The 26046-nt window shown below is 45.0% G+C and overlaps 1 protein-coding gene across 1 annotated transcript in view; it reads right to left on the bottom strand.

Annotated features, from left to right (window-relative positions):
- The window catches only part of sez6b (seizure related 6 homolog b), a gene marked incomplete at both ends in the record, with an annotated part of 151460 nt that extends 126724 nt beyond the window's left edge, over positions 1-24736 (bottom strand). The window contains one exon of the mRNA XM_080845009.1: positions 24652-24736. Within this exon, the coding sequence (XP_080701135.1) occupies positions 24652-24736 (85 nt within the window). The remainder of the gene's footprint in view (positions 1-24651) is intronic.
- Positions 24737-26046: the final 1310 nt, after the last annotated feature.

A 26046-nucleotide genomic window follows, 5' to 3' on the forward strand; every position in this document is an offset into this window, starting at 1 on the left:
TAGAGCCGGGGGGCTTTGATCTCCGTGCCAGCGGTTAAAGGCCGACTCCTCTCTGTAAACTCAGATCAAGGGGCAGGTTTATTAGTCACTAAAGGGGGTGGGGGTGCCTAGGAGCCACAGCTCTTCTCAAATAGATTCTGCAGGCTATGAACAAGTCCCCAGTGCTCTAACACCCCTCCCTCTCAACACACTCTAAAATGGAGCAATTTAAATGTCATTTGTTCTAAAGGATGAGCCATACATGGGAATAGATTCTCGTGGGTCTCATGCAACATAGTGACGAACTGAATCTACAGGGAGAGGGAACACCAAATAACACATAGCGAGACACATCATTTGATCACATGATGGAAGCGCTGGCAGCAGGCAGAGAGAATCTCCTCCGTGTCCTCGTCAGGCACAACACACAGTATGAACCAACAGGGGCCGTGGGGGAGACACCGGCTGTGCTTTGGATCCAAAAGTCACGTCAATGAACTGAACCTGAATGTGGAAGATTCTCTCCAGAATGAGCGTTCCCACAACCCACCTCCGACAACCCACACACGTACACACACATGACCAATGTGCCGTGAAATGGAGGCTAATTGCTGTATGTAGGGTTGTGTGTAAAAACAGCCATTATTCCGCTCGGGCGTTTCCTCAACGCTGAGCTGAGGGTTAAATGTGCTGTCTGCCAGATGACAAGAAATGTAGCATGAAATGCAAAGATAACTTGGCCTTCAGCCTGCCCTTCGCAGCCTGCCCTTCGCAGCCTCCCCAGGAACATAGTCTCCTCAGAAGGATGGAGAGACAGAGAAAGACATACAGAGAAATAAAGACAGAGAAAGAGAGAGAGGGAAACAAGCCCCCAGTGGTTGGCAGAAATGCGGGTAAATGTTATGCAGCACTTTTTGAGAGAGAGGTCTTCACAAAGACCTAGCTTCTATCCACTCCCAGTTGTAATGGCACGTAATGAATCTGATGCCACTGCCATCTTACCCAGACAAAACCAGTGGATCACAGAAATGACCCAGTTCAATGGCATGATAAATAATCACACTTATTTATGATTAACCGCAAACATAGTGGATGTTTATTTGCACTGGCACAAGCATTTAGGCTGTGTCAGATGAGGGCAGGAGTGGCGATACTCCCACATCATCATACCTACCCTAGACTAGTACCAGACGCAGTGGGCTGAGTCTCAGACGAAAAGCCTCCGTGGAACCACGCTAACGGACAAGACGTCAAGTAGGAAGAAGCAGTTATTACACTGCCTCATTCCGCTCAGGTAGTGCCGATAAAACAAAGGAGGAAAAGATAGTACAAAAAGCATCTCAATCCAGGTGACCTCTAATGACTTTCTCTGTGACAACAAAGTGAATTTACATTACTGAGCGGAAGAATCTGCCCATTAAAGATTCATATACATATATATATATCTGTATATCCTGAAAGCCCAGTGCGGCCACATTGCTTTTGCAAGACAGTGATGCATTCTATACTGCAAGCAAACAGCATTATGGACCCAGAAGCATATTTTCATTCTCCTTATATTTCCAATTTGTAGATATTTCTGGCTTTCGGTGACAAAACACCTGCCTCCTGCTTTGCATATTCTCTCTCTGTGGAGAGCTCTTGGGATGTATATTTATAGGTGGATGGAAGCTCACTTACTCACAGTTGTTTCAGAGAGGGGGAGAAAAACGCCTCAGCATTTTCCAGCAGTAAGGAGAGGACTCCTACAGTATTGTTTTAATGCCACAGTCGACTACTGACTTTGCCTCTAGCACTTACTCAAAATATCCACATAAACACTTCCTTCTGTAAACCCCTCTCCACCTCTCTCTCTGACACACGCACACACACTCACACACAAACACACACACACACACACACACACACACACACACATACACAGAGTCATTAATTATGGATGAAATTTCTCACTTCAATCCAATACATTTCCTCCAAGTAATATTTTCAGATTCTACTCCATAGCCAAATCCAGTGCGGTGCACAATGTCTTCATTAAAGCCAGTGCAACTTCATATCCTGGTGTGTCCAATGTGTAAATGTATTCCCCTCTAACCGCTGCAGACCCCCCGCCCCCAACATCCCACCCTGCCAATAACACCCTCCGTCCACCAAGAGGGAGCAGGCAAAATTTAATTACACCGAGCTGGGATCCCAACACCATTTAAATTAACAGTCCATGGTAATTGATAAAATAATGGAGTCGGGGGCTTCCTCAGCCTCGGGTGTGTGCAGCCGCTGCGATTTCATTAAGTGCTGGAAATTCCACGCAAGTCTCCTCTAACCCAAAGGTCAGGTGTGGACAAATTCTGAGGGAGAGGGGGGTCTGTTCAGTTTAATGTAGGAAAAAACTGTTGCCTCCACTCCTAATGCCGTGTCACACAGACACAGGTCTGTGCTGCTGATTGTTTTTCTCTTAGCGTTCCCGTTTGCTAATGATTGACGCTGGCAGGACATCCTCATCAATTATTTAACAAGACGAAGTGTTCGGATGCTGGAGAACACACAGACCTGGGCCCCACCTACAGCCAGACGTGCGGCCTCATGTGCCCCCCCCCCCCCCCCTGTACTTACAGCTGCAGCTGTAGCCGCGAGCCAGTGTACACTGCTTCTGATTACACACAGGCTGAAGAATACCCAGGAAACTGCACACGTAACCTGTATACTAACTAACCTGAAGTGGGAGGTTCCTCTTGGCACCTTTACTTTAATCCAGCCGTAAGCCATTAATATACTAGACATTATGAGGACAGGGCTGGCAAGCTAAATAAGCAGAGTAAGCTTCCCCCCCCCCCCCCGCCCCTGCATTTCCCTTTGCATTAACAAGAGCTCTCACATGAGAAGAAGAAGAAAGAGAGAGGGTGGAAGAAAGGGAAGAGCGAGACAGAAAAAGAGAAAGAGAAAAGTGTAGCTCTCCAACTTCACTCCAGCGTGTGTTTACCCTGCTGTGTCTCCTCCCATCAGCGCTGATATGAGGGAATATTTCTCAACGGCGCTCGGCAAACGAGACAGAGCCGCAGCAGTGGGAGAGCACAGAGAATATCTGAGCACATCTCCACACATCAAACGAATACGCTGACGCCATTCCCTGCGGCCCACACCCATGTTCATGGGAGTATCGGCTCACACACAGCAGTGTCAATAAATACTGGAGGAGAGGATTGCGCTGAGGTGACATAACTGGGGGTTATTTACAATGTGTGTGTGTGCATGTGTGCTTTTAGAAACAAATCAATGAAAACAGTTCACCTCACCATGCTATGCCATGATGATAGTATTTTTAGCCGTCCTGATGTGCTCTTACAGGACCCCGTCCCTCTGACCCCACACTGCCCTTTGGGTGTGTGTGTGTGCGTGCGTGTGAGTGTGTGTGTGAGGGGTGGCGGGGGGGGGGGGTTGTGTGTGTGTGTGTGTAGGTGTGTGTGTGTGTGTGTGTGTGTGTGAGGGGTGGCGCGGGGGGGTTGTGTGTGCGTGTGTGTGTGTAGGTGTGTGTGTGTGGATGTGGTGAATCGTAATCCCCTGGCCCTGGTGGGCTGCTCTACCCCATCACATCCTGATCTCTGCAGTCTGTGCTGCTTTCATTATTATCGGTAATACTGACTGCTGTCTTTAACTATTTATGAGCACTCTGTTTTCAACCCATATTTCTTTCCTAGTGAATGTCGAATGCATTGAAATCCCAGGCTAAAATAGTACCCCAAATGGAAGGTACAGACCATAACTAAGTGTACCACCAACATGTTTTTGTTTTTTTAAAAGAGTGTGTATTGTAGAGCAGTGCATTTCCTGACAACACCTCAGCCAAGGTGCCTCCGACAGCAAATGAAGAAGTGCATTTGTACACTCTAGGCACACAAAGACTACACCACACTCAGGCGGCAGGCCAACGGACCAACTGGACCGCTTTCAAGACGGGACAAATTGGGCCAAACAGCGAGGGAGGACTAATCCACCTTTTTGGCAGTTGTCAGCCAGGAAGTTATTAAGCGACACCCGGGCCCTGAGCCCCTGAGCGAGCGTTAGCAGTTAGCTAGTCGCCTCACACACAAGCACTGGTGACAACAAGAGTGAGAGAGCGCGAGAGAGAGAGATAGAGAAAGTAGTGTCAAAGTGAAAACCTTAACAGTGTCAAGCAACAAAAGTTTGGAGGGGAAGGGTCAGTTGGGCAACTCTGGAATTCAGCCCCAGCACTCGGCGGTGGTAATCCCTCCTCCTCCTTCTCTGCACGAGGTCAGCAGGTGACGGTGTGGCAGGGGAGAGTGGTGGCGCAGTGGCGCGGTGGCGGTGAAACCCGCCTCGGTCGTGCCTGTCTGAGCTCTGAGAGCCACGGTGCTGGGGCAGGGGGCTAATGCCGCCGCAAATTGCCTTCTGTTCCACATCCTTACCCATCAAAGCTGGAGGGGGAGGTGACGGGGGTCAAGGAATGGTGTTATGGGGAGCTTAGGTGGGAGAGCAGGATGGGAGGAGCAGAGAGGAGAGGGTGGGGTAGAAGAGAGAATGGTGAAATAGAAGAGGATGAAGAGAAAGACTGAGGTAAAAGAAGAGAGATAGAGTCAAAGGACACTTGAAAAGAATTAAAAAGAAGAAGAGAGGATGACAAACGAGAGAGATTAATTTTTGGGTATTTCAAAAAAAGAATATACATGTGTATATAACTAAATATGACCATGGCAGGTGCTGACAGGAAATTTGACAACATTGAGAAATCTGCCTCTCTGACCCATCTTGATGATTTACAGGCCTGCTGTGTAACTCCAGCTGATAAGGAAATCTGTCTCCCGGCTGGGGGAGGGCATGTGGAGAGCGATTGTTCCGGTGCCCCCACCATTTTTTTAACTTAATTACACATAACCTGTGTTTTTTTTTAAGGTCTCTCCAAGATAAAATGTGAAATAAAAAATTTCTTATTGGACAACTTGGCATGATATGGTGTCCAGGTTTTGTATTAGTTTAAGATTCATTTAATCCAATCATATTGATGCCACACGGAGCCGTGTTACATTAAGAATATATTCTGTATATAGTATATTATATTAAATTGAAATGTTAATGGAGTCCATCACTTAGCCATTTCCACCCCCCTATGCATTCGCACCTACATACTAAGGGTCCTATAATGACAGGAGTGGGAAGGCATTTATATGGGATGTATTACAGCAAAGCCTAGCACCCAGAGTCCCCGAGGCCACTGTCATTACACACCTCTGAAATCAATAGCCGTGCTTGCTAAAACACCCTCCTGCCTTACACTGTATGATGCACAAAATCAATGAAAACTAGAAACCTCTCCCAATGCAACACACACCTCACAGGATATACTGGGGAGTTCTTGAAGGTCAAAATACAAAAATAATGTTTAAGCCAACCTTGTGTGTGTGTGTGTGTGTGTGTGTGTGTGTGTGTGTGTGTGTGTGTGTGTGTGTGTGTGTGTGTGTGTGTGTGTGTGTGTGTGTGTGTGTGTGTGTGTGTGTGTGTGTGTGTGTGTGTGTGTGTGTACAGTTACGAGAATGATTGGCAGAATCTTCAATCTAGACAGTAAACAAAAGACCAAGGACAATTTAATGGTTGAAATAAAGCAATTCTTGTGGAGAAAGACAGGGGATGCCATTTGAAGAAACACATTCATTTTCTTGGTCTTTTTTTATTCTTCTTTTCTTTCAAATGATGTCCTTCATTGTGGAAGAGTCAGCCACATTCTTTGCAGTGAGATTGCTTTTGACCTTTCTCAATTTGATTAAAACCCACCAATTGAAAACAAGACTGGCAAAAAAATGATTCACTTATATAAGAATTGTCTCTATAGCTATTTAATGCTCCATCATATTCATTCCTACAGCAGTGGTAGAAAACCAGGACCTCATGAAACCTTTTGAATTCTTTTACTTCTTGTCTTCTGTAACGTTTACCACATCTTTCCTGCACAAAATAACCTCTCATAAGCAACATGTTTAGTCTCCGCAATGCATGATGCCGTACGTATCAACATAAAACTGGACATGCCAGCAATCCCACTTTTAAAAAGCTTGCCATCGCTATTACAAAAGCCGTCTGTACATAATAGCACATTTTCAAGTGCACATTTTGCAGGTTCTCACCAGACACTTTCTACCTCTGAAAGGACTCGCTTTGTTCCAGCCGAGATGTGACCACAACATGGGCGCTTCGACAGGCTTTCTGGAGGTGACTATAGAGATGTGGCCACAACATGGAGCACTTCGACAGGCTTTCTGGAGGTGGCTGTAGCAGCAGAAGCACTTACAAGCAGCTCCAGAGGACTTTTAGCACTGTGTCAGGTGCTTTGACTGCACACAGATGCAGCACAGCAGGTACAACTGTGTGTGTGTGTGTATGTGTGTGTGGGGGGGGAGGCTTCAGAGAGAAGTAAAGGTATGAAAATATGAAATATTAAATGACCCCCTTTGAGTCAGTCCAGCAGGACAGGGAAGATGAGTGCAGGTAAGAGGATTCATTCTGTGCTTTTCTTCTTGTTTGTTTGTTTGTTTGTTTGTTTGCTCTTTGATTGTAATACTTAGGACCTTGGGGTTTAACACAACCTGAATATCTGCAGCTTGTCATGTAAGTCATAGTTTGAATAACATGAGCAATACCTCTTATAATTAATTCATGAGACACCAAATACAACATTTTTCTAACATTAACCTAACATTAATCTAACATTTACCTAAAATGTACCTAACATGTATCTACGAATCTGTAATCTTTGGTCCTGTAGTGATATCAACCATTCATCACAATCATTTTGTGTTTTCAAGAGGTTATGGTAAGCAACTTCAAGCAGTTTCTAACACACACTTCACAGGCTTGAACCCTTTGACCTCACACACACACACACACACACACACACACACACACACACACACACACACACACACACACACACACCAGTGGACTGATCCTGAGTCAGCAAGAAGAACACCACCCAACCGTTGCTGACAACCCAGCCTCCAAGGGATGGCAAAGAGATATCCTCAAGCACTGTCTTCTACACCACGCATAGTGACAGTACCAAATGAAAGGCGTGACAGGGAGCCACCGGTTCACACAATACCCTCTTAGACGATGACCACACTGTCAAATGAAGGGTCGCACTCAATATGTTCCACTTCAGATGGCTTCCCAGGCAGAATATCAACACATCTCACACTCCAATCAGTGACAAATGGCCTCAAAGTTGCCCTGGAATAGGAGTGAGCGTGTGTGTGTGTGTGTGTGTGTGTGTGTGTGTGTGTGTGTGTGTGTGTGTGTTTGTGGGGTGGAGGTGGTGGTGGGGAGAGGGGGGGTGGTGTGAGCATGGCGGTGCAGAACTAGATTACACTGGCCAGGGTCACTGTGTGGAGATGGCTGGCGGTTGACAAAACGGACACATTGTTTAATGGAGGTTCTACTGGGGCCAGGCTGGAGGGGCCAGTCAGCAACTGGGCAATTTCCCTGTGAGCTGAACTGTTCAGACCCAGAATTTTCCGGAGGGCGCCCCAGGTCACGCGCTAGCCTGGATTGAGCTCAGCCGCTGGACTGCTTTCTGCCACCAGTACTGATAGCCCTGAGAGAATCCACATGCTAGGAGAGGGGGGTTCGGGGTTGGCTGTGCCGCAAACCACTCAACACTTTTTTTGCTTTAGCAAAGCTATTTATCTGATAATGCCGAACAGCAGAAACAGGTCTGCTGGAGAGAATCCATTAACATCCCTGTGTTCTATGCCTCCGATAAAAAATAAATAAAAAAAGACAAAAAAGCATAAATCACATTTTATATAGGTCATTTTTACAAAAGCATGCCAGGAAAATGCACTTAAATTACGTCTTTATTTCTGTAAACCACCTCCTACCCTGTGGAAATGCTGACACGTTAAGTAGTCGCACTACTCCAACGTTTCTGTGGAGACAAGCAATGTGATGGAAAGGGCACGGATAGGCTTTGTGCGTGTGGGCACACCCACAGATGCGTGTCCTCAGCTGCTACCATGCTGGGCTGATCTTGACGTGGTGGGCGAAGTGGCAAAGCACAGAGGGACTGAGTGCTGGTCTGTAGAAGCCTCCATGCGGAACCATATAAAGAGCCGCTGAGGAACCGCCACTGAGGAACTGCCGCAGAGAGACGCAGTGTGCTCTGTCACGAGACGCTATCCATCTTTTTTAAATGTCACACAGGCACATTCACCTAAAATCTCCCATTGATTTGGTGACTGGAATGCAACATGTCTGTGTGCTTGGAGACAGATCTTTCTTTGAACATAAAAGAGGGGTGTAGAGGTGCCATCACGACGGTGGTGGTGGTGGTAGTAATAGTTGTTCCTTTTGATTTGCATCAAATCTTCCTGTAATAACAGTCATTGCACCCCGCAAATTACAGCATGTGTGAAGCGTAATCATCTGTGTACGCACATGTGTGTGTATGTGTGTGAGTACGTGTGTGGGTTGAAAGAAAAGCGGTGGGCGGACAAGGAAGGGGTTAATTGACTTCCCACTGCGCCGGGCACATTAACATCACAAAGGAATCTTCAACTATGAAATTTGAATACAGCCATTTTTCTCGCTGGCACAACAGAGACTAATTATAAAGGGCTCCAATGCTGAGCACAGTCCCCAAACACCAGGGCTCAAGGACGATTCAAAAACAACAAAAAAACACACTTTGCTCACCCCTGGCCAATCTTCATGGACGCGCACTTTCTCTTCGCCAGCGAGATGAAAAATACAAGCTCTATATGAGGAGAAGCGTCACCCCTACAGCCAGTATTGAGTGACCGTGTCGCCAGAACAAGGCTTAGTCACTCACATCTGTAAATGGGTGTCATTGTGATCTATTGCAGAGAGCAGAGCAGTCGATAGGAAGATATTGACCAGTGCAGAACTCATGCGGATGACCCGTGAATGACCCCCTCCAAATTTGCAGAAATCACTGGGAGCAAGAGCAAAGGTCACCTGGCAGATGTCTTTTCTAGGTTAGTGGAGCTTTCAAGATAGTACAGAGGAAAACGACTAGATGTTTGCATCCCACTAATAAAGTGAAAAAATCATCAGAGCAAACAGAGCACCATCCATGACTATAATTATCACCTCATCTCTTCTCTTCGTCTCTTCTACTGTTACTGTGAATTTTTGCCAATAAACAAGACTGCTGCTATAATTAGAGCACCACTTCAAATGGCTCCACACTCACAAGCATTGCATGTTAACCGTTTCAGCCTTGGATCAGAGTCTATTTAATATCTCTTACAGCAAAACATCTCCAGCAGAAGGAGACCAGGGAGAAGCATGTGCTGAAGGGGATACATGGGAGAAATCCCCCCTCTCTGCCCTCCATCAGGATCCTGTCACCAAGGAGTGGAGGTACCATGCTCCATTCAAGAGCCCCAGCTGTAGCTACTGAAGAGAGGCCAGATAACCAAGCCACATCACCTTCTGGAAGACCCACAAGACTGGTGGCCACTTCCCCTTCTGGACACCCATAAGAAGACTGACTGGAGGGACGGACTGGTCGTCACAGGACTTTGGCTCAGGTCATCCATGTGACTGTGTGTGGGTCCTGAGCTGTGTAGGACTCCCTCAGTGACCGTTTCTGATGAGCAGTTTGCCCTGTGCCAGGATGGAGCCCTATCAGCAGCACCATTCATATCAGTGATCTACTTCTCAGTAGTTTATGTGAAGTCAAGCCAAGTCACATCTATTCGTATAGCACATTTTAAAGAACCACAGGAGTTGTACCAAAGTGCCTCAGATGTTCCATCTAAATTCCTCACGTGTCTCATTAACCTTTCAGAACGTAGCGTCCCATATATGGGACAGCAGCCAATTTTCCGCAAAGACGTACCGACCCATATATGTGACAGAATGTGGCGACAGGAGCGTTCCAAAAAGCCGCGTAACAATAAGCCTGTGTGTGGGTTACTAACTTCGCTAACGTGAACTACCATTTTACATTCAGCCACCTTCATCCATTATGCCTCTTAAAATTGTCTTGTCAGTATCATTTTGTTTACTATATGAAGACTTACTATATTTGTGTGGTCTACGTCCAATTGTACATGACAAAGTTACAACGTTTGCAAGTATAGGGAAGACACGATCTCCGGTACAAGACAAGCACAACAAGTGTTTTTTTTTTTTTTCATGAAACTTGTATTAATCCCCGTAGGGAAATAATGGTAAATTAAATATACATAACTGAAAATAACATGTATGGTTCATTACTCAATGTTCAGCCAAACATCAATTCCAACGACATCTCGATATGAAAACCAGCATCGCAGCTGGAATATACCGTAAATGAAATGCTTCACGAGCTGACAAGCTTAGAGGCATACGCTCCTAGGATACGCATAATTGTAGTCTCATCATTGATGCACACAAACTGCGCAGACACCTTTTCATATTACAATCACTTGTCACTGACAAATCATATTTGCGCACTATCAGCGCATCCACAACATGCAACAGTTTGAAAAAAATAACGACACACCGATACCTGCATCGCATTCATTCATTTATTACAGAAAAACAAGTAGCGTAAACTTAAACTCACAAAACTAAATAAACATGACAAGAAATGTTGAAAGAAGGCAGCAGCTCACTGATGATAAAATTCGGGACATCTTCACCAGCTGAAACATACAGAAATACCAGTCTGTTAGTGTAATGGCCAAAATGTAAAGACACAACCGCATAAACCTACGGTACAAACACTGTTCATCGCATAAGCATAGATACGTTGATGTCTCAACACAGTCATCAAATGAAAACCTGTTCATGAGTGAATGTGTGTCCGTGTGTGCTTGTGTTTGTGTACATGAGCACATAAAAGTAATTGGCCTCTTTTAAAAATCCATGGTTCTGGTTTCTTAAAATATTCAAATAGTTTGCTATAGAGTTGTACACACTTAGCCTAACTTTTACTCAAAATCACTGTTCGACATTTATCATGTTCCCAAAATCTACACTAAACTGCCTTGTATTTGATATTGACTACATTAACTTCGCAAAGTAATACACTGATATGTGGTATCTGTGCACAAAAATAAGGTAATTTCACCTCAACTTCTCGTTTGCCTCATCTGACTAGCTCTGGATTTGCGCAAAAAAAATAATCGGCTACTGTTGTGGAATCGACTGAATTAGACGTTCACTTTCTGGAGTATATTTCCACGTTATTTTCACATCTAGCTAGCTCTATTGGCCTACAGTTCGACATGGATTGTATTCACATTTGTATTGTTTTGCATTCACGCGATTGCATTGCATTTACACATCATATCACATCACATCACATCACCTCATATTCCGCTAACTAGCGCTATTGACCTACAAACGGTTTGACATCGATTTGTATAGCCTAATTTACAACTCTGATGTTTTCTGGATATAATAAAGAAAGACATTATAAGGTCACTTACCCTTTGTTGAATCCATGTGAGGAAAGGAAATAGTCGTTGACAATCATCAATTGTTGGGCCAGGTGATGACAAATTCATGTGAGACTGGCTGGTATTACTGCCACGACATTATCATCGCTACAAACGTGCAGGCACCTGTCGGCCTATGGTGTTACGATGACGTCACACGGTTGACAAAGAAGCACTTGTTGATAAGTCTGATATTTGTCTAATATTTTTAATGAATAGCCTACGCTACTGATAAAAACGTCTAGATAGCATATCAGATCAGGAAAACTCTGCATAATAATTTGCTTGAAGCCTTAACAATGACTGTAGAATGTTCCCGTAGAACATTCTGTAGAACATTCAAATCAGCCAGAAAAAAAACTCACCCACTGCGGTAGGTTGGTAAAAAAAAAACCTACGTTCTGAAAGGTTAATAACTCTGGTTCATAATCTGCCACGGGAGGTTCTCCGTTTAGAAAGCCTGAGGGAAATCAGAAGAAGCTGCAGGAATAGAGCCCCCTTGAGACTCACACTACCCTCCACCCCCCTACCCCCCACCTCCATCGCCACCCTCCCTACCCCAGCCACGGTACTCTGCCATTCCGAGGGCAGAGAGGGCTCCCTGCTCACAGTTGTAATCAATACATGATGAATACATGCAGCACACGCAGGCTGTGAGGGCTCCCTGGGGTAGAGGGTGTTATGACTGTGGTGGACATATGCTGGCCAGAATGCGGAGAAGAGCAATAGTCCCCTTGGGCCACGTGCGGAAATACTAATAATGTTTCCAAGACACCCAATACAGCACCACCTGTCACTGAAATCAGGGTGGATGAATGGTGGACAAACCACACTCAGTAAATCAAGTCAACTAGCCATTCGCACAGGATGGAGTATGTAAGGCAGCTGTGAACTAAGGCACTGTCAACACAGCATACACCATCCCAGGGTTCCCTGTGGGCTCTCAAACAGCAGTATGTTGTGGGCTTCATTATATATTTAAAGCCTGTGTTAAGTCCACTCGAGAGCAAGCCTTTCGCAGTGGGACCATATCATTCATCTTTCAGCAGCAACAGCAGGCCATGATTGATGCAGCATCTATGACCTGTACCTATAAGCATGTGTGTGATCTCTCCAGTGTGTTTAGAGTGTGCTTGAGAATGGGAATGATCGATTTTTTTATGGGCATCTGCAAAACAATAATTATATACAGTTCTCCAAAGTGTGAATAGTTAACAAGCCGAGATTTGGAGAGGGAAATGTGCACGCAAATGATTTTAAGACCAATAGTTCACTTTCATTAGGAAAAGGCGAGATAATTTCCATTCGATAAACAACTGTATATTCATGAAATTGGATGGGATCGTTGTTTCAAAAAAGGTGAGAGAGTGGGTTTGATGTTCTAAGAGAAGATTATGCACTATTCAAAGAGAGATGCTAATCGGTTATCTGTCATGCTATTTCCTTTCTGCAGTAAACTCATTAATCAAAATAAGACTCAACTTCCACATTGATCTGTCACAGAAGAGCGAGGCGCCCAATCATTGATAATCTAATTAAAGCCTATTTCTTACTAAGCAAATTAGCATGGCGATAATGGGTCATGTTATTAAAGGTATTAATTCTCCCTCTCCACTGGATGCCTCTGTAACGCTGACTTGCATCAGTGCCGGTGTGTTCTCCATTGGTTCTCACTCTCCTCCATACATCTCTGTCAGGCAGAAATGGCTGAGCAGGAGAAAGATGGCAGTCGTAGTTTGGCTCATCAAAGCTTTGGCTTCTTGAAAATGTTGCTGTCTACACTTTATGCATTAGCTGAATTCACAGAGGACACTCTTCTCTCCATTCTATTCTTCTGTATTCATTACAATTCTGTTCTGTTCTGTTCTGTTCTGTTCTGTTCTGTTCTGTTCTGTTCTGTTCTGTTCTGTTCTGTTCTGTTCTGTTCGGTCTGTCCTTTACTTTACCCTATTCTACGGCATTCTTTTCTAGTGTCATGTCCAATCATACTGTATAATGTGTATCCTATCCTATTATGTTATACGCTACTCAATACATTCTGTTTCCATCCTTTCCTCCGCTGTGAGATCGTTGGCATCCGGTTTGGAGAGGCAGAGCTCTGGCTCCTTCCTGGCTGCAGGAGGCTGCGTGAACAGAGGGCTGCTGCCTGCTCTCTCTCTACTCTCCACCTGCACACACAGAGCAAGTCCTCCTGCTGCGTTAATGGGCCCACAGTATGGGGCAAATAACCCCATTCATTGACTTCCAATCGCAGAAAAAATAACACTGTGAAAAAAAGATCCGGAACTCAGCCTTTTATAAGTAAATTCTAGATGAAAGCCATTTGCCTTTCTTGTAACACCCTGCAATCATTTCTTTTTCATCAAAAATACAAAAAACAGGAAGTGAACTTTAGGTCGTGTGGACTTTAGGTCGTGAGGAAATTCTGCATGAATCCTTCCACTCATGCCAGTGCAGTTCAGCAATAACATGCCAAAGAAAGTATAGATGGACTTCGGACGCCGCCACTGCCATACGCCCTCATCTGTGTTTCAGAGCTGTGAAGACCTCCATTCATGTGCCTTCCACAGCTCTTAAGTGGCACCCTTCCCCCAGCACACAAACTCATGCACACACACACACACACACACACACACACACACACACACACACACACACACACACACACACACACACTCCCACACACCCTCACATGCACCCATCAAGTCCTCCGGCAACTGTGTAAAGGTAAATACCAAATGGGTTGATGGGTGGCGAATGGTGAGGGGCCAGCTCGCCTGGATTTGCATTATTCATCTTTATTACCGCGCTGTCCCGGCCTCTTAGGAGGCTGCTGCCACCGGCGAATCTCAGCGAAGTCCCATTACAGCCCCTTCCAAACTCATCTCCCTCCCCACCATACACCAAACACACATACTCAGCCTAGGAAACATACCGCGAAACAAACATACACACACATGCAAACATACACACACAACACATGCCCTTAGAAAGATAGAGAGAAACTCCTCATACCCTGATAAACCCAGTAAGTAAGGCTTCATACACCCTCTCTTGTGCCACCCCAGCGTACGCCACTCTGTAACTGTGCCACCTCTCAGGAGATGAAAGAGAGAAAAAAGAGGCCCAAAGCTCTGAGGTGATTGAGGCCATGTTAAGCCGTTAAAATCAAGGCAGTATGGGAGCCCAATGGATCGAAGCCATTAGTATTGTTTTTGTGAAATCTAAAACACTAGAGGCAAAAGATAATCACGTATGTAGCAAAAAGAAGAAAAAAAACGAGAACTACCAAGGAGGTAAAAATAATACCTTCCAACAGTTCAGAGGGGGGCACAAAGAAATACTTTGATAACTCTTAGCAATGACACAGGATTATAATGTGTGTGTGTGTGTGGGTGCGTGAGTGAGGATTTGCAATTGCTTGCAGGATCTTCGATCTAGACATGAGTGTATGTGTGGGTGTGTGTATGTTTGTGTGTTTGTTTGTGTCTGTGTGTGTTCTAGGCTCCTCTAATACCAGGCTTTACCTGACAAGCCTTCCGTTAGCCACCTTTATCCTCCCCCAGTCATAGTGGTGTTCAATATTTGGAGCCCTGGAGCACATCCAGTTATCCCCTTTAAATAATATCATAACCTCTGAGGTCCCTTGAGACTAGGGCACAGCATGATTTAAATATCTTTAAGCACACAAACCACATGCTATGCACAATCTCTGCTACCCCATCAATCATCACTTTATAGCAAACAAGTGACTTTATGGTAAATGCCAAGTGTGATGTGATATTGTACCATGCGGCTACTGTACAGTCTCTCTCTCTCTCTCTCTCTCTCTCTCTCTCTCTCTCTGTCCTTTTCAACCCCCCTCAACTGCCGTCAATGCCTGTTCAACAGAAGACAAATGGCAAGCCGTATCTCATATTCGCCATTTCCAAGAGACATTTTCCACAGACACGCAAAACTAATCTGAGTGTTATCTCTTGTAAGGAGGACGTAATAGTGATTTCATCTGTGATTCGGGAACCTGTCTTGCTATCTACTAAAGGACAATGGCACGAGGTGAATGCCTCTGTCACACTCTTTTTTCAGGCTTGTCAGCAGATTTATCTCTACCTATTTGTTCTTCTGTCACAGGGTGAAATACCCTAAAACACATGAATTTAGATTAACTAATTTCTCAGCGTCGCTTTGAAATGGCTAAATGTGAAGAAATCCCATCGGGCACAGAAAATGCGCCAATTTAAAAGTAGCACTACATTCTGTTATTCACAATAATAGGTGGAAAAAAACTGGAAACTGCTTTTAAGCCAAGCATTTCTTCCTCATTTTTCTTGGCTGAAAGTAAACACATCTTGCTGTTGATGGAAAGAGGGAAAACAAACAATCAGAAGGCATACAGTGCGAGGGGGAGAGAAAGCCTTAAGCATGGCAGCACAATCCATTTAACACAAAGTAGTTCCATTTCCCATTGAGTTCCCACAGTCATGGAAATCAAGGAAACATTTTAAAAAGCCCATTTTCACGAAAGTCATGAAATTCAGTAAATTCATTCAAAGGTTTGGAAAAATCATGACATTTTATTTTTGTCGTTGATAAGTCTAATGAAATTAAGTTATGTTATTGTACTCTTTCATGGATAATGTTTTGTTTTGCACATTTCTGCAGCTTGATACAGTACAGTAAAAACCTCCACATGCCAGCCTGCTTCTGTTGGCCAGTGAGAATATAAAGGGGTTCTCTCACTCTGGAAGGAGGCCTATCCTATTCCATTCACCAGCAATGTGATGACAACATCCTCCCATAAACATCTGCCTTTACCAGTCAGGTTGACAGACACTATCTTCTTCTTCCTATCTCTTCAGCATCATCATCCCCCCTCCTCGACTAGTCGGCACTCATCTTAAAATGAGTTTGATCCCTGTGTCGAAAACATCCCGTCCCTAATCGAAAGGCAACAACTGTACGTGGGGGGGCTGCATTCTGTGTAGCTGCGTAGTGTGTGCACTGACAGCCCTCGCCTGAGCGTGTTAGCCTTGTGATTACCTGCTGCCTTCCCTGGTCTGCCGCGGCCGGGTCGGCGCTGTGCATCCCTGCCCCCAGATGAAGTACCTTCTAGATCAGAGCTGGCACTCCAAACGAGGCAGAGTGAGACAGCGAGAGAGAGACGGAGAGAAGCGCTCCAGAGCCCCCGCGACTCTGCACGCGCCGCGCACACACGCCAAAGCCAATTAGCCGCAGCGCCCACCAACTGGACAGCCAATCCACGAGAGGCAAAGGGTTGTGCGGGGGGAGGGAGGGGGTGCATGATTTGGTGCACTAACGTTTGCTCTTCCTCTGGATGTGGGGATCAATGCGGACAGATGCTGAGGGCCCTGCAGCCTCAGCGAAGACCCGGCTAACGCTCAACCAGAGGCTAGGGATAGGAGCGATAGGGTCGATGGTGTTGCCAGGGTGACGACATTTTTATCAAAGATGATGGCATCACCATGGGAAACATATAGAGATAGAAGCCAAACAAGACTGACAAAGACCCATCATTCAGAGGTCCTTTCTGCAGAAAAGGGAAGAAAAAAAACACACAGTCTTCACAGCCCTGGCCAGCATGTTCTTTTTCTCTCACTCTTCGGCCACCGCCAGGCGGACAGGCGTCATATCAGGCCACTAATAAGATCGGTGCAGTGGAGGAGGAGGAGAGTGGAGGAGATGAAGAGAGGAAAGCCAAAGCCCGCAGTGAAGGCAATCCACAAACAAACCTGCCAGACTCCTAAGGGGTCTAAGGGACCACAGGCCCCTGCATTCCCAATCTTTGGACCCGCTCTCAGCGAATAACCCTTCCGCCCGGCACAAACAGGCAGTGGGATTGATGAGCGGTATGGATTAAAACTACTCTCGGCGTGCGGGCGGAGAGAGAGAGATGGCTGATGGTATAATGGGGGTTCAGTAGGAGCGGTGGCTGTGTGGAGAGATTGGCCATTGATTTGTAATGAATATCTCCCAGCTGCCTCCGCACACTCTCCCCTGGATAGAGGAAGAGAGAGGAAAAGAGAGAAAGAGAGAGAGAGAGAGAGAGAGAGAGAGAGAGAGCAGTGAAAGGCGTACTGGGTGCGTCATGAGTCACGCCTTAACAGCACGGCGGTAATGTCATTGAGCCACTGTGAGTATGTCAGCGCTGACAAGTGGCTTTCTGCAGCGCAATAGAGCAGCTGCGGCCATTTAGGCGGAGAGACAGGGAAAGGAAGACGAGCAACACTGATTAGCCATGACGAGGGCAGGAGAGGGGGGCAGAGGAGGAGGAGGAGGTGGCAGAAGCACATGGTGCTGAATGTTGGTGCTGTGAGAAAGACATTTCATAACGGCCGCAGGGTGCAGTTGAGTGGCGGGGGGTGGAGGGGGGTGCATGATTCTAGCTGTGATTCACCAGCTCAGTGAATTACAAAACCAGCTTTGAAAAAGCAGTCAGGAAGCTTGAATTGCGTGGGAAGTCGTCAAGGCATGTTAGCAAAGTGTTCACAGGTGCCATTGAGAGCCACAGATGTCTACTGTGAGGCGCAAACTACTGAGTAACACAAACATGGAAAGTAGTGACGGAAAATAAAATAAATAGATTTGTACGTATGCACACACACACACACACACACACACACGCACACACACACACACACACACACACACACACACACACAGGATGGGGGAATCGTAAGAAAGCATTCTTCTTTTGGAATCCAATTCAGAGCTGACAGCCACTGGGATAAACATTTCGCGAGACTGTCGGTTTGAAATGTCAGACGCAATTCAGGTGCGCTTGTGGCGAAGAGAAAGAAGGGAGCGGCGAACAAGAGCGAGAGCCCGTCGCCACCCCCTCAGCTCCTGGGAAGCATCAAGAGCTTTATTGAGATCTCACACCCAGAGATGTGTGTGTGTGTGTGTGTGTGTGTGTGTGTGTGTGTGTGTGTGTGTGTGTCTGTGTGTGTGTGTCTGTGTGTGTGGAGGGGGGGGGGTGTTCAGAAGAGTGAGAGAGACTGTTAAGGGAGGGGGGGCTCATATACAATAACACTCATTTTCAATAGAACAAGCTAAAAGGAGATTCTGGGAAAGCACAATTAGGAGGGTATACATGCACTGAATGGCCCTTGATGACAGCAGAGAGAGCATTCGAATAGGTTAATCACCGCTTATCCAAAAACAGGTGTTGAACATTTCTCAATCCTCTGAAATTATATGATCATCAGAGCTCAAGAGCATGCAGTTTAATTAAATGAGATGTCCTCTCCTTCCCTGTTTTTGCTTTCTTTTTTTTCTTTTTTCAAAAGCCCTGAAGCAGTACTGATTGCATCGGATCACCAAGAGCAAATTGCTTTTCCTCAGTACCAACAGAGAGAGAGAGAGAGAGAGAGAGAGATAGAGAGAGAGGAAGACATAGAGGTAGAGGAAGAGAGAGAGCTGGATAGATAGATAGAGATAGAGAGATAAAGTGGGAAGGCGTGGAAATGTATCTTTTATCACCTGGGTTATGTGATGATGCGAGTATTAGCAATGCTGTGCAAATCACTAAAAGGTCTCCAACATCATTGCCATGCAATAGTCCTTCCTGCCTGATGCAACAACCATTAAAAGGTCACTCTGGGCTGAAATGTTGATTGCTTTCATGGAACTGAAAGCCATGCTTCACCCAAACCAGATGACACAGAAATAGTTAAGTATAAAGAGAGTTATACTTGCATCTAAGACTCAATTTGAGAAGATATTTTAGTTTGTATTGTACAATTTTTATTGTTTGTACAATGTGTATTGCAAGGCCATGCAAGACAAATGGATGAGTGGTTGGACATAGCAGTACTGTTCCAAAGTAAGCAGCTCGCAAAGACATTGATCAAAATGGCCATGAATACCAGCCAAAATCCCAATAGTAAAAAGTTTCCAAGAGTAAGGTTTGTAAAAGGTGCGGTGAAAGCTGTTCTTACAGCGCACATAAATGACTAGAAATATATTTATACATCTATAAAGAGTATGCAGCTCATTTACAAAGCTTGTGAATGCTCATTCCCATCTCTCACTTTGATCTTTACAAGACTATTCTCACCAACACCAACATGTCACCAGCCATTCAGACATTCTTGTAATTTATCTAACGAGGAAAACATTCTGCACCAACATCACCTTGTCACGGTCACCATAATGACCTGCCCATGCACCGGCGGATGGGCTTGACACCGGCGCGTCCCAAACTATGATATGTTTCCCCGAAATGCCACACAAACCATTAAAATGAGATTTAGCCCGTGCCCCTGTGACTGTGGAGGTGTGTGCTGTCTCAGGGATTTACTGTGTCTGGACAGGCACATAAACCATCACCCCGGCCCGGCTGTCTCACTGTCGTGGCTACAGATTACAGGAAATCATAAAGATAGACTCATCTCCTCCTCCCAGAGCAGGGAGGGGCGAGGAGACAGCAGAGTCCTATTCACTTCTGATAGGTGCTAATGTGGAGAAAAACAACTTCTCCAGGCGGGATGTTCCACAAGCTAGATTGGATCCAGTGTGTGTGTGTGTGTGTGTGAATGAGAGAAGGGGAAAAAGTGTGTGGATGTGTTTGTGTGTGTGTGTGTGTGTGTGTGTGTGTGTGTGTGTCTGTGTGCGTGTTTGTGTGTGTGTGTATGTGTGTGTCCCTTTGCAGTGTGCATTTGGGTGTGTGTGTGTGTGTGTGTGTGTGTGTGTGTGTGTGTGTGTGTGTGTGTGTGTGTGTGTGTGTGTGTGTGTGTGTGTGTGTGCCACAAGGATAACATCTCCAGTAATTACACTAAAAACATATTGTGGCATTTTGAGGTCAAGTGCAGACATGAGGAACTAAACTGCAGAAATATAACAGATCAGGCTTTTACAATTGAGTTTGAATCTGTGCCCAACTCTAGTTTCGGCCTTGGATTCACGCCTCGGCTCATCCAGCCAAAATTGATTCCAATACCAAGTGATTGACAAGGTGCTCAATCTAGCAAACAAAGCATCTCCCCTCCCCTCTCATCCTCTCTCCACAGCCCCTACCCCACACCCCCTTTTTCTCTCCTCTGGCATTGGGTAAAAATAATAGAACAGGCACACACAAACACACACACACACACACACACACACACACACACACACACGCAGACACTCACAGACACTCAGGCACACACACACACACACACACAAACACATACACACACTTTTTTCCCTTCTCTCAGCCCCTCTCCTCCCTCCCTACCTTCATACGGCCTCTGAATGTCAGACAGTGTTGACTTCATAATGAAAAGCTGGCCATCCAGATGTTTTTTTAAATGCCTCTTTGTTGTACTGTGGGGTTGAGGCGTATCCAATCTGCTGCAGTATTGTAGCCAGATTAATGAAAAACTACTGATGTCATAACTGGATGTTGTAGGAGTTCTGCATGCCAGTTCAATTCAGTACAGAGAAAGCCTCAGTGGAGGACACAGGCGCACATTGAAATACAAGTGAATAATATTCAGAGCAGATGGACAGCCCTGCATTGTATATTTCCAATACATAATACTGTAATGTGTCAGCTGTTGTGTGTGTTTCTGTGCACATGTTTTTGCCAGGTCTAAATGTGTGTGGATATGTGAATGTGCACACCGTGCATGTGTCTGTAATTTATTGTCTAATTGTGTGTTTAAGCGGAGCTGTGTATATGCCAGTCACAGAGCCGTGAAGTCGCCTAACAGCAGGCAACCAGGCTGGCAGTGGCCATTTCTCTCCCGGCCAGGGCTGTGGTGAGCTCCGCCATCCGTCAGGCTCACAGCTGTGGCAGGGCAGCCCTGTGCGGGACCGGGAGGCCATGCAGCCCTGCTCCCGACTCATTTCCCTGGCCCTTAATCAAAGGGAAGAGAGGGGGGCCTGACCCAGGCTCTCAGGCATAGCATCAAAACTCCCATTACAGCCTCACACACACACACACACACACATACACACGCACTCAAATACGCACACACTCACACAGTAGCACACACATACATCATAAAAACTCATAAAAACATAACCCACACACACGTACTGACAAATGCATGCACGCACATTCACGCACACTCACACACACACACTCAAACATGCACAAGCTTTCACACACACAAGGGCAAGCCTGAGGAGAAAAGAACTAGCTCTCTCCATCCATCCCATTTCTCTGACTGCCATCAGGCTCCTCACGCACAGGGTGATGGGGCCGCTGATGAATGAGTCACTGGAGGGGATGGGTCCTGATCCTGACAGCAGGGAGAGTGCCCATTCTGCCAGGCCCGCAGACACTGGCCAGGCCAAAGGAGTCTGGCCAGGTGCGGCGGGCCGACGGCTACCGCTGCATACTGGGTAATAGAGTCAGGGCACGGAGACCTCTCCCCTCCCCGTCGTGGTTGCTCTCCGGAGAGGAGAGGAGTGGAGGGGGGCCCTGGCCCTGCCGCTCCGGAGCGGAGCGGGGAACAATATGTCAGCCCACTCTGACATTCCCATAATCACTGGCTCTTCCCGAGGGGCTACCTGCGCCGGGAGCCAGCCGCCACACTGCGAATTTACAGAGCTGCAGCATGCCAGACACCACTGGCATCAGTCAGCGCGCCACTCCCGCCAGACACACACATGCTCACACACACACACACGCCCACCCACACGCACACACACATACACACACACACACACACACACACACACACACACACACACACACACACACACACACACAGCCCACACTAATACTAGGGATATATGCACACAGGTATACATTTTATACATATATAGAGAGAGAGAGAGATAGTTATACATATCTTTATGTGTGCATGTATGTGTATATAAATATAAATATATAAACACACACATAAAGTACATGCACATATATATGTGTATCTTATAACATACAGTTCAATAATTTTTACCAACACGCACATATGTGTATATATGATGTATACTTATGCATAATGTATATATACATACACACACACATAGATATATCTGATGTGTGTGGATTGACTGCACCCAGAGTAAATAGATCTTTTGACCTTCATGCATTTCAAAGAGAGCAATACAGTGTCATCAATTTGTGATGGAGGCTACCACTAGTTTTTAGCTGGCTCTCACCACCGCTTGTGGATTGATGTAGGTGCGTATTAGTCAGAGTGCTTTTCAAGGTAAGGCCGCAGCAGAGTGTAGCCTCAGTGGCCGAGCACTCTTGAGTGAAGGTGAGTGGTCAGGACAGAGAGATACATCGACCCCTGGAGGTCAAAGATCAACATGTGATCCAGTATTGATGTCATGCAAAGTCCAATTAGAAGCACAAGGGTCCTGACGGATTTGTTTCTTATTACTCTGCTGTTCTGTAAATAGGGTTGAGGAGGATGTGCATGTTATTTAGTTTTCCCTTGTAATATGCATGGTGAGATTTATCTTAGAAGAACTGCTGTGGCAGAAGACCAAGGCTATGCCAGATTTAAAAGATTCCTTTGCCTTAAATTATGCAGTACATATTATTTTCCTGACTGCTTTATTTATGAAACAGAAGAAGCATTTCAGGGTGAAACAAATGAATACATACAGGCCATTTTCACATCATGATGTCAACGACATCTAAAGCATACACTAACGAATGCTTTCACTACTTTATTTATGAGCAAGAGATACAATTGTTGTTGAAACCACGCAATATTGACAAAGCATCTGATCTGAAACACATAGCGCTCTGAGAAGACAGATTGCCTTTAGACTAAAATGGTTATTCTGATAAATGTGCTGCACAATCGATAGTGCACCCTGGAATGTGAGCAATTGTCTCTGCGTGTTTTCAAAATAATCTCATAACACGTGCTGTATATATCTATAAATGTTTTGCCAAGATGCACTTCATATGCATTCTGTGTTTCAGGAGTTGCAGACAGCAGAGTCGACGGGATTAAAGATGATTGCGTGAGAACTATGCCAGATTGGCAGACACGGTTAGAAGCCCGTAACAAAATGAATGGTGCGTCGGATTGCTTTATGTGTGGGAAAAACGGAATAAATCCCTTGAATTAATTCATGTGTAAAGTCCTTTGAGTGCGTTGGTTTCACTGTCCACTTCAAATAAATTATTCAAAAGACTTGTAAATATGCTCCTTTCCCGCGCTACCGTGTGCCAGATTTAAAACCACATCTGCAGGTCAGAGTGGAAGTTTGCGTAATCTCCGATTAAGTAAGGGACTTTAACGGAAGTTTATATATTTTTTTTAATTATTTTCGAAATGTCCACTGTTGTTTTATCTCAGGAGTAAAGAACAGTTTGATAAATAATTATAACATCATTCATACTGTGCTATCTGATGCACTAAATAATACTGCACATGAATTGTTATACGAGAGGATACCTTTTATGAAAGTTTCAAGTTTACTTTTATCTTAGGGAGATCGACAACTCAAGTACAACGGCACAACGTTTTCTGTCATATTCTTCTAGTTTAATTTAAGGAAAGTAAATATTTTGTATCTACTTCGTATGCATACAAATGTTGTCCTTGTATTTCGGGGGAAATGCATCCATATTTATGTCAGGCAAGAGGAATTGAAATGTCGGTGCTTTCAGTTTTTGAAGTATTTTCCTTTTACAGAAGTCTCTAACCCAGACATAGTTTCAAAAGATCCCGCGGAAAGTCAGACTTGAAAGGCAACTTCTATTTCTATTCTGTTACCACCTCGAAAAATGGACCTGTTGAACTTACACCTTTTCAAGATAATTGTCAAACAGTAAAATAGAGTCTAAACTGTGTCATTTGTGAATATATTTCCACGTAATTGGAATTAAAGGATGCGATTTATACTTTCATTCAATGCCTCGCATAAATTAAGATTGAGGCTTAAGCCTTAACCACTGAGTCACTTTTAAGGTGCTTGGGTGATGTCCGGTTTCTGCATTCACTCTCTGCTTTAGATGTTGAAAGCGCGGCCAATGAAGGAAGGAGAAAGACCGACTGGCTTCATTATGTTAACCGGGTCTCGCAGCATCAAATGTCAAGAGCTACTAAAATCAAGAGGTTGCTTCCACGCGAGTATAGGCTACGTTAAAAGAGGCTCAAAGACGAAGGGACAAAGGGGCGAAACGGCAGTCGTGCGATGTGCGGGAAGACTGCGTGCACTGCGTTCCAACCCCAAGAGTACAGACAACACATGGGTTCCAAAATACAATAATATGTAAGCGATGAATATGCCTTACCTTGAACATGCACAACAAGGGCAACAGCGGAGAGAATCAGCAGAAGAGTGGCCAAATTCGGTCGACAATACATGATCGGGTTCATGCTTACAGCTTGAAATCCCTCTCACAGAAAGATATGTCCTTGTGTTTGAACACTTTCCTAACAAAATCACAGGAAAGCGACCAAAATGCTCTGGAAGCCACTTGCAGTGAGACGCCCCTTCGCTCGGAGTAAAGAACACGATCGTTTGGCAGGATCGCACACTCGGATCTGATTTGTATTTCTGATCAGCACGCAGTCAGAGGATGGTAAATTTCAACGCTCACTAAGCCGATTGCTGGTTCGAAGTGCTGTCAGCACCTTCAAGACAAGCGCGCTGCCGCTGTTTCAGTACCACGGACAGCTCCTAGCGTCAGCAACTGGAACAACTTCAGGATCGTCCAAAGTTTGTACCGTACATAATCTAATACTGCCCTCGTTTAAATGGCTTAAGTATTACAATTACATTGTTTCATTCTGAAATATTGATTGTGAGGTCTAGTACAGTATTGATTCCTGTCGTCGGTAATCAAAATGACTGTTGTACACTGGCTCTAACAGGATTGGCCTACATTCATACAGTAAATATACCCCACATTTCTTGAAGAAAAATTGCTGTAGTATTTCAAGCTTTTTCCGGTTCAAACATTCAAATGTCAAAAACGAATGTATGTGAGAGGATTTTAAATAAAGCATCTGTGTCAAAATATCTTCATGCTCAGAAGATCTTCCATATTGTGAAACTGTCTTTAATTCTTTGATGGACATATACAATCTTTAAAACATGAGTTTACTTTAAGTGCCGGTTTCTGAATAGGCCTGAATTCATAATTATGCAAGCACTCATATGGCTAACATTTTAGTGGGCCTGGAGGAAGAATTATAAAAAGTGTAAATCTGAACACAAATCCTTCTAAAAATTACTCATACAATGACCTCCTCATCAGTATCCAGTGTCTGCACTCTAAAAAGAGCTAAACTGAACCGGAAAGAGCAACACTCATGAAATAAACATAAGGGGAGAAAGAAAGAGGAAAAAAGTGAAAGAGAGATGGCGTTATGGAAATAATACAGAAATGTTAAGTGTTGCCTCTGCTGCTTAGGTGTTATAAATGTTACTCACAAATTCTAATGCAAGTCTCATCTGTGTGAGTCCCCCCGGAATTACACTTCATTTTTCCAAGCTCCCCCAGGCTTGTTCGATGTTTGTTGAAAAATACTGCTCACCATGCTTTTGGATTAATTAGCATTCCGAGACCCGTGATGAAACTGGCAATTATGATTTGATGCAAACTCAAAGTGAGAGATAATCTTAATATTTCTCAACTGAGTCGTAAGACTGCATTTAAAAGGCAAGCCAAGTCGTGTGTGTG

The sequence above is a fragment of the Sprattus sprattus genome (genome assembly GCF_963457725.1).
Source record: "Sprattus sprattus genome assembly, chromosome: 9".
Lineage (NCBI taxonomy): Eukaryota > Metazoa > Chordata > Actinopteri > Clupeiformes > Clupeidae > Sprattus > Sprattus sprattus.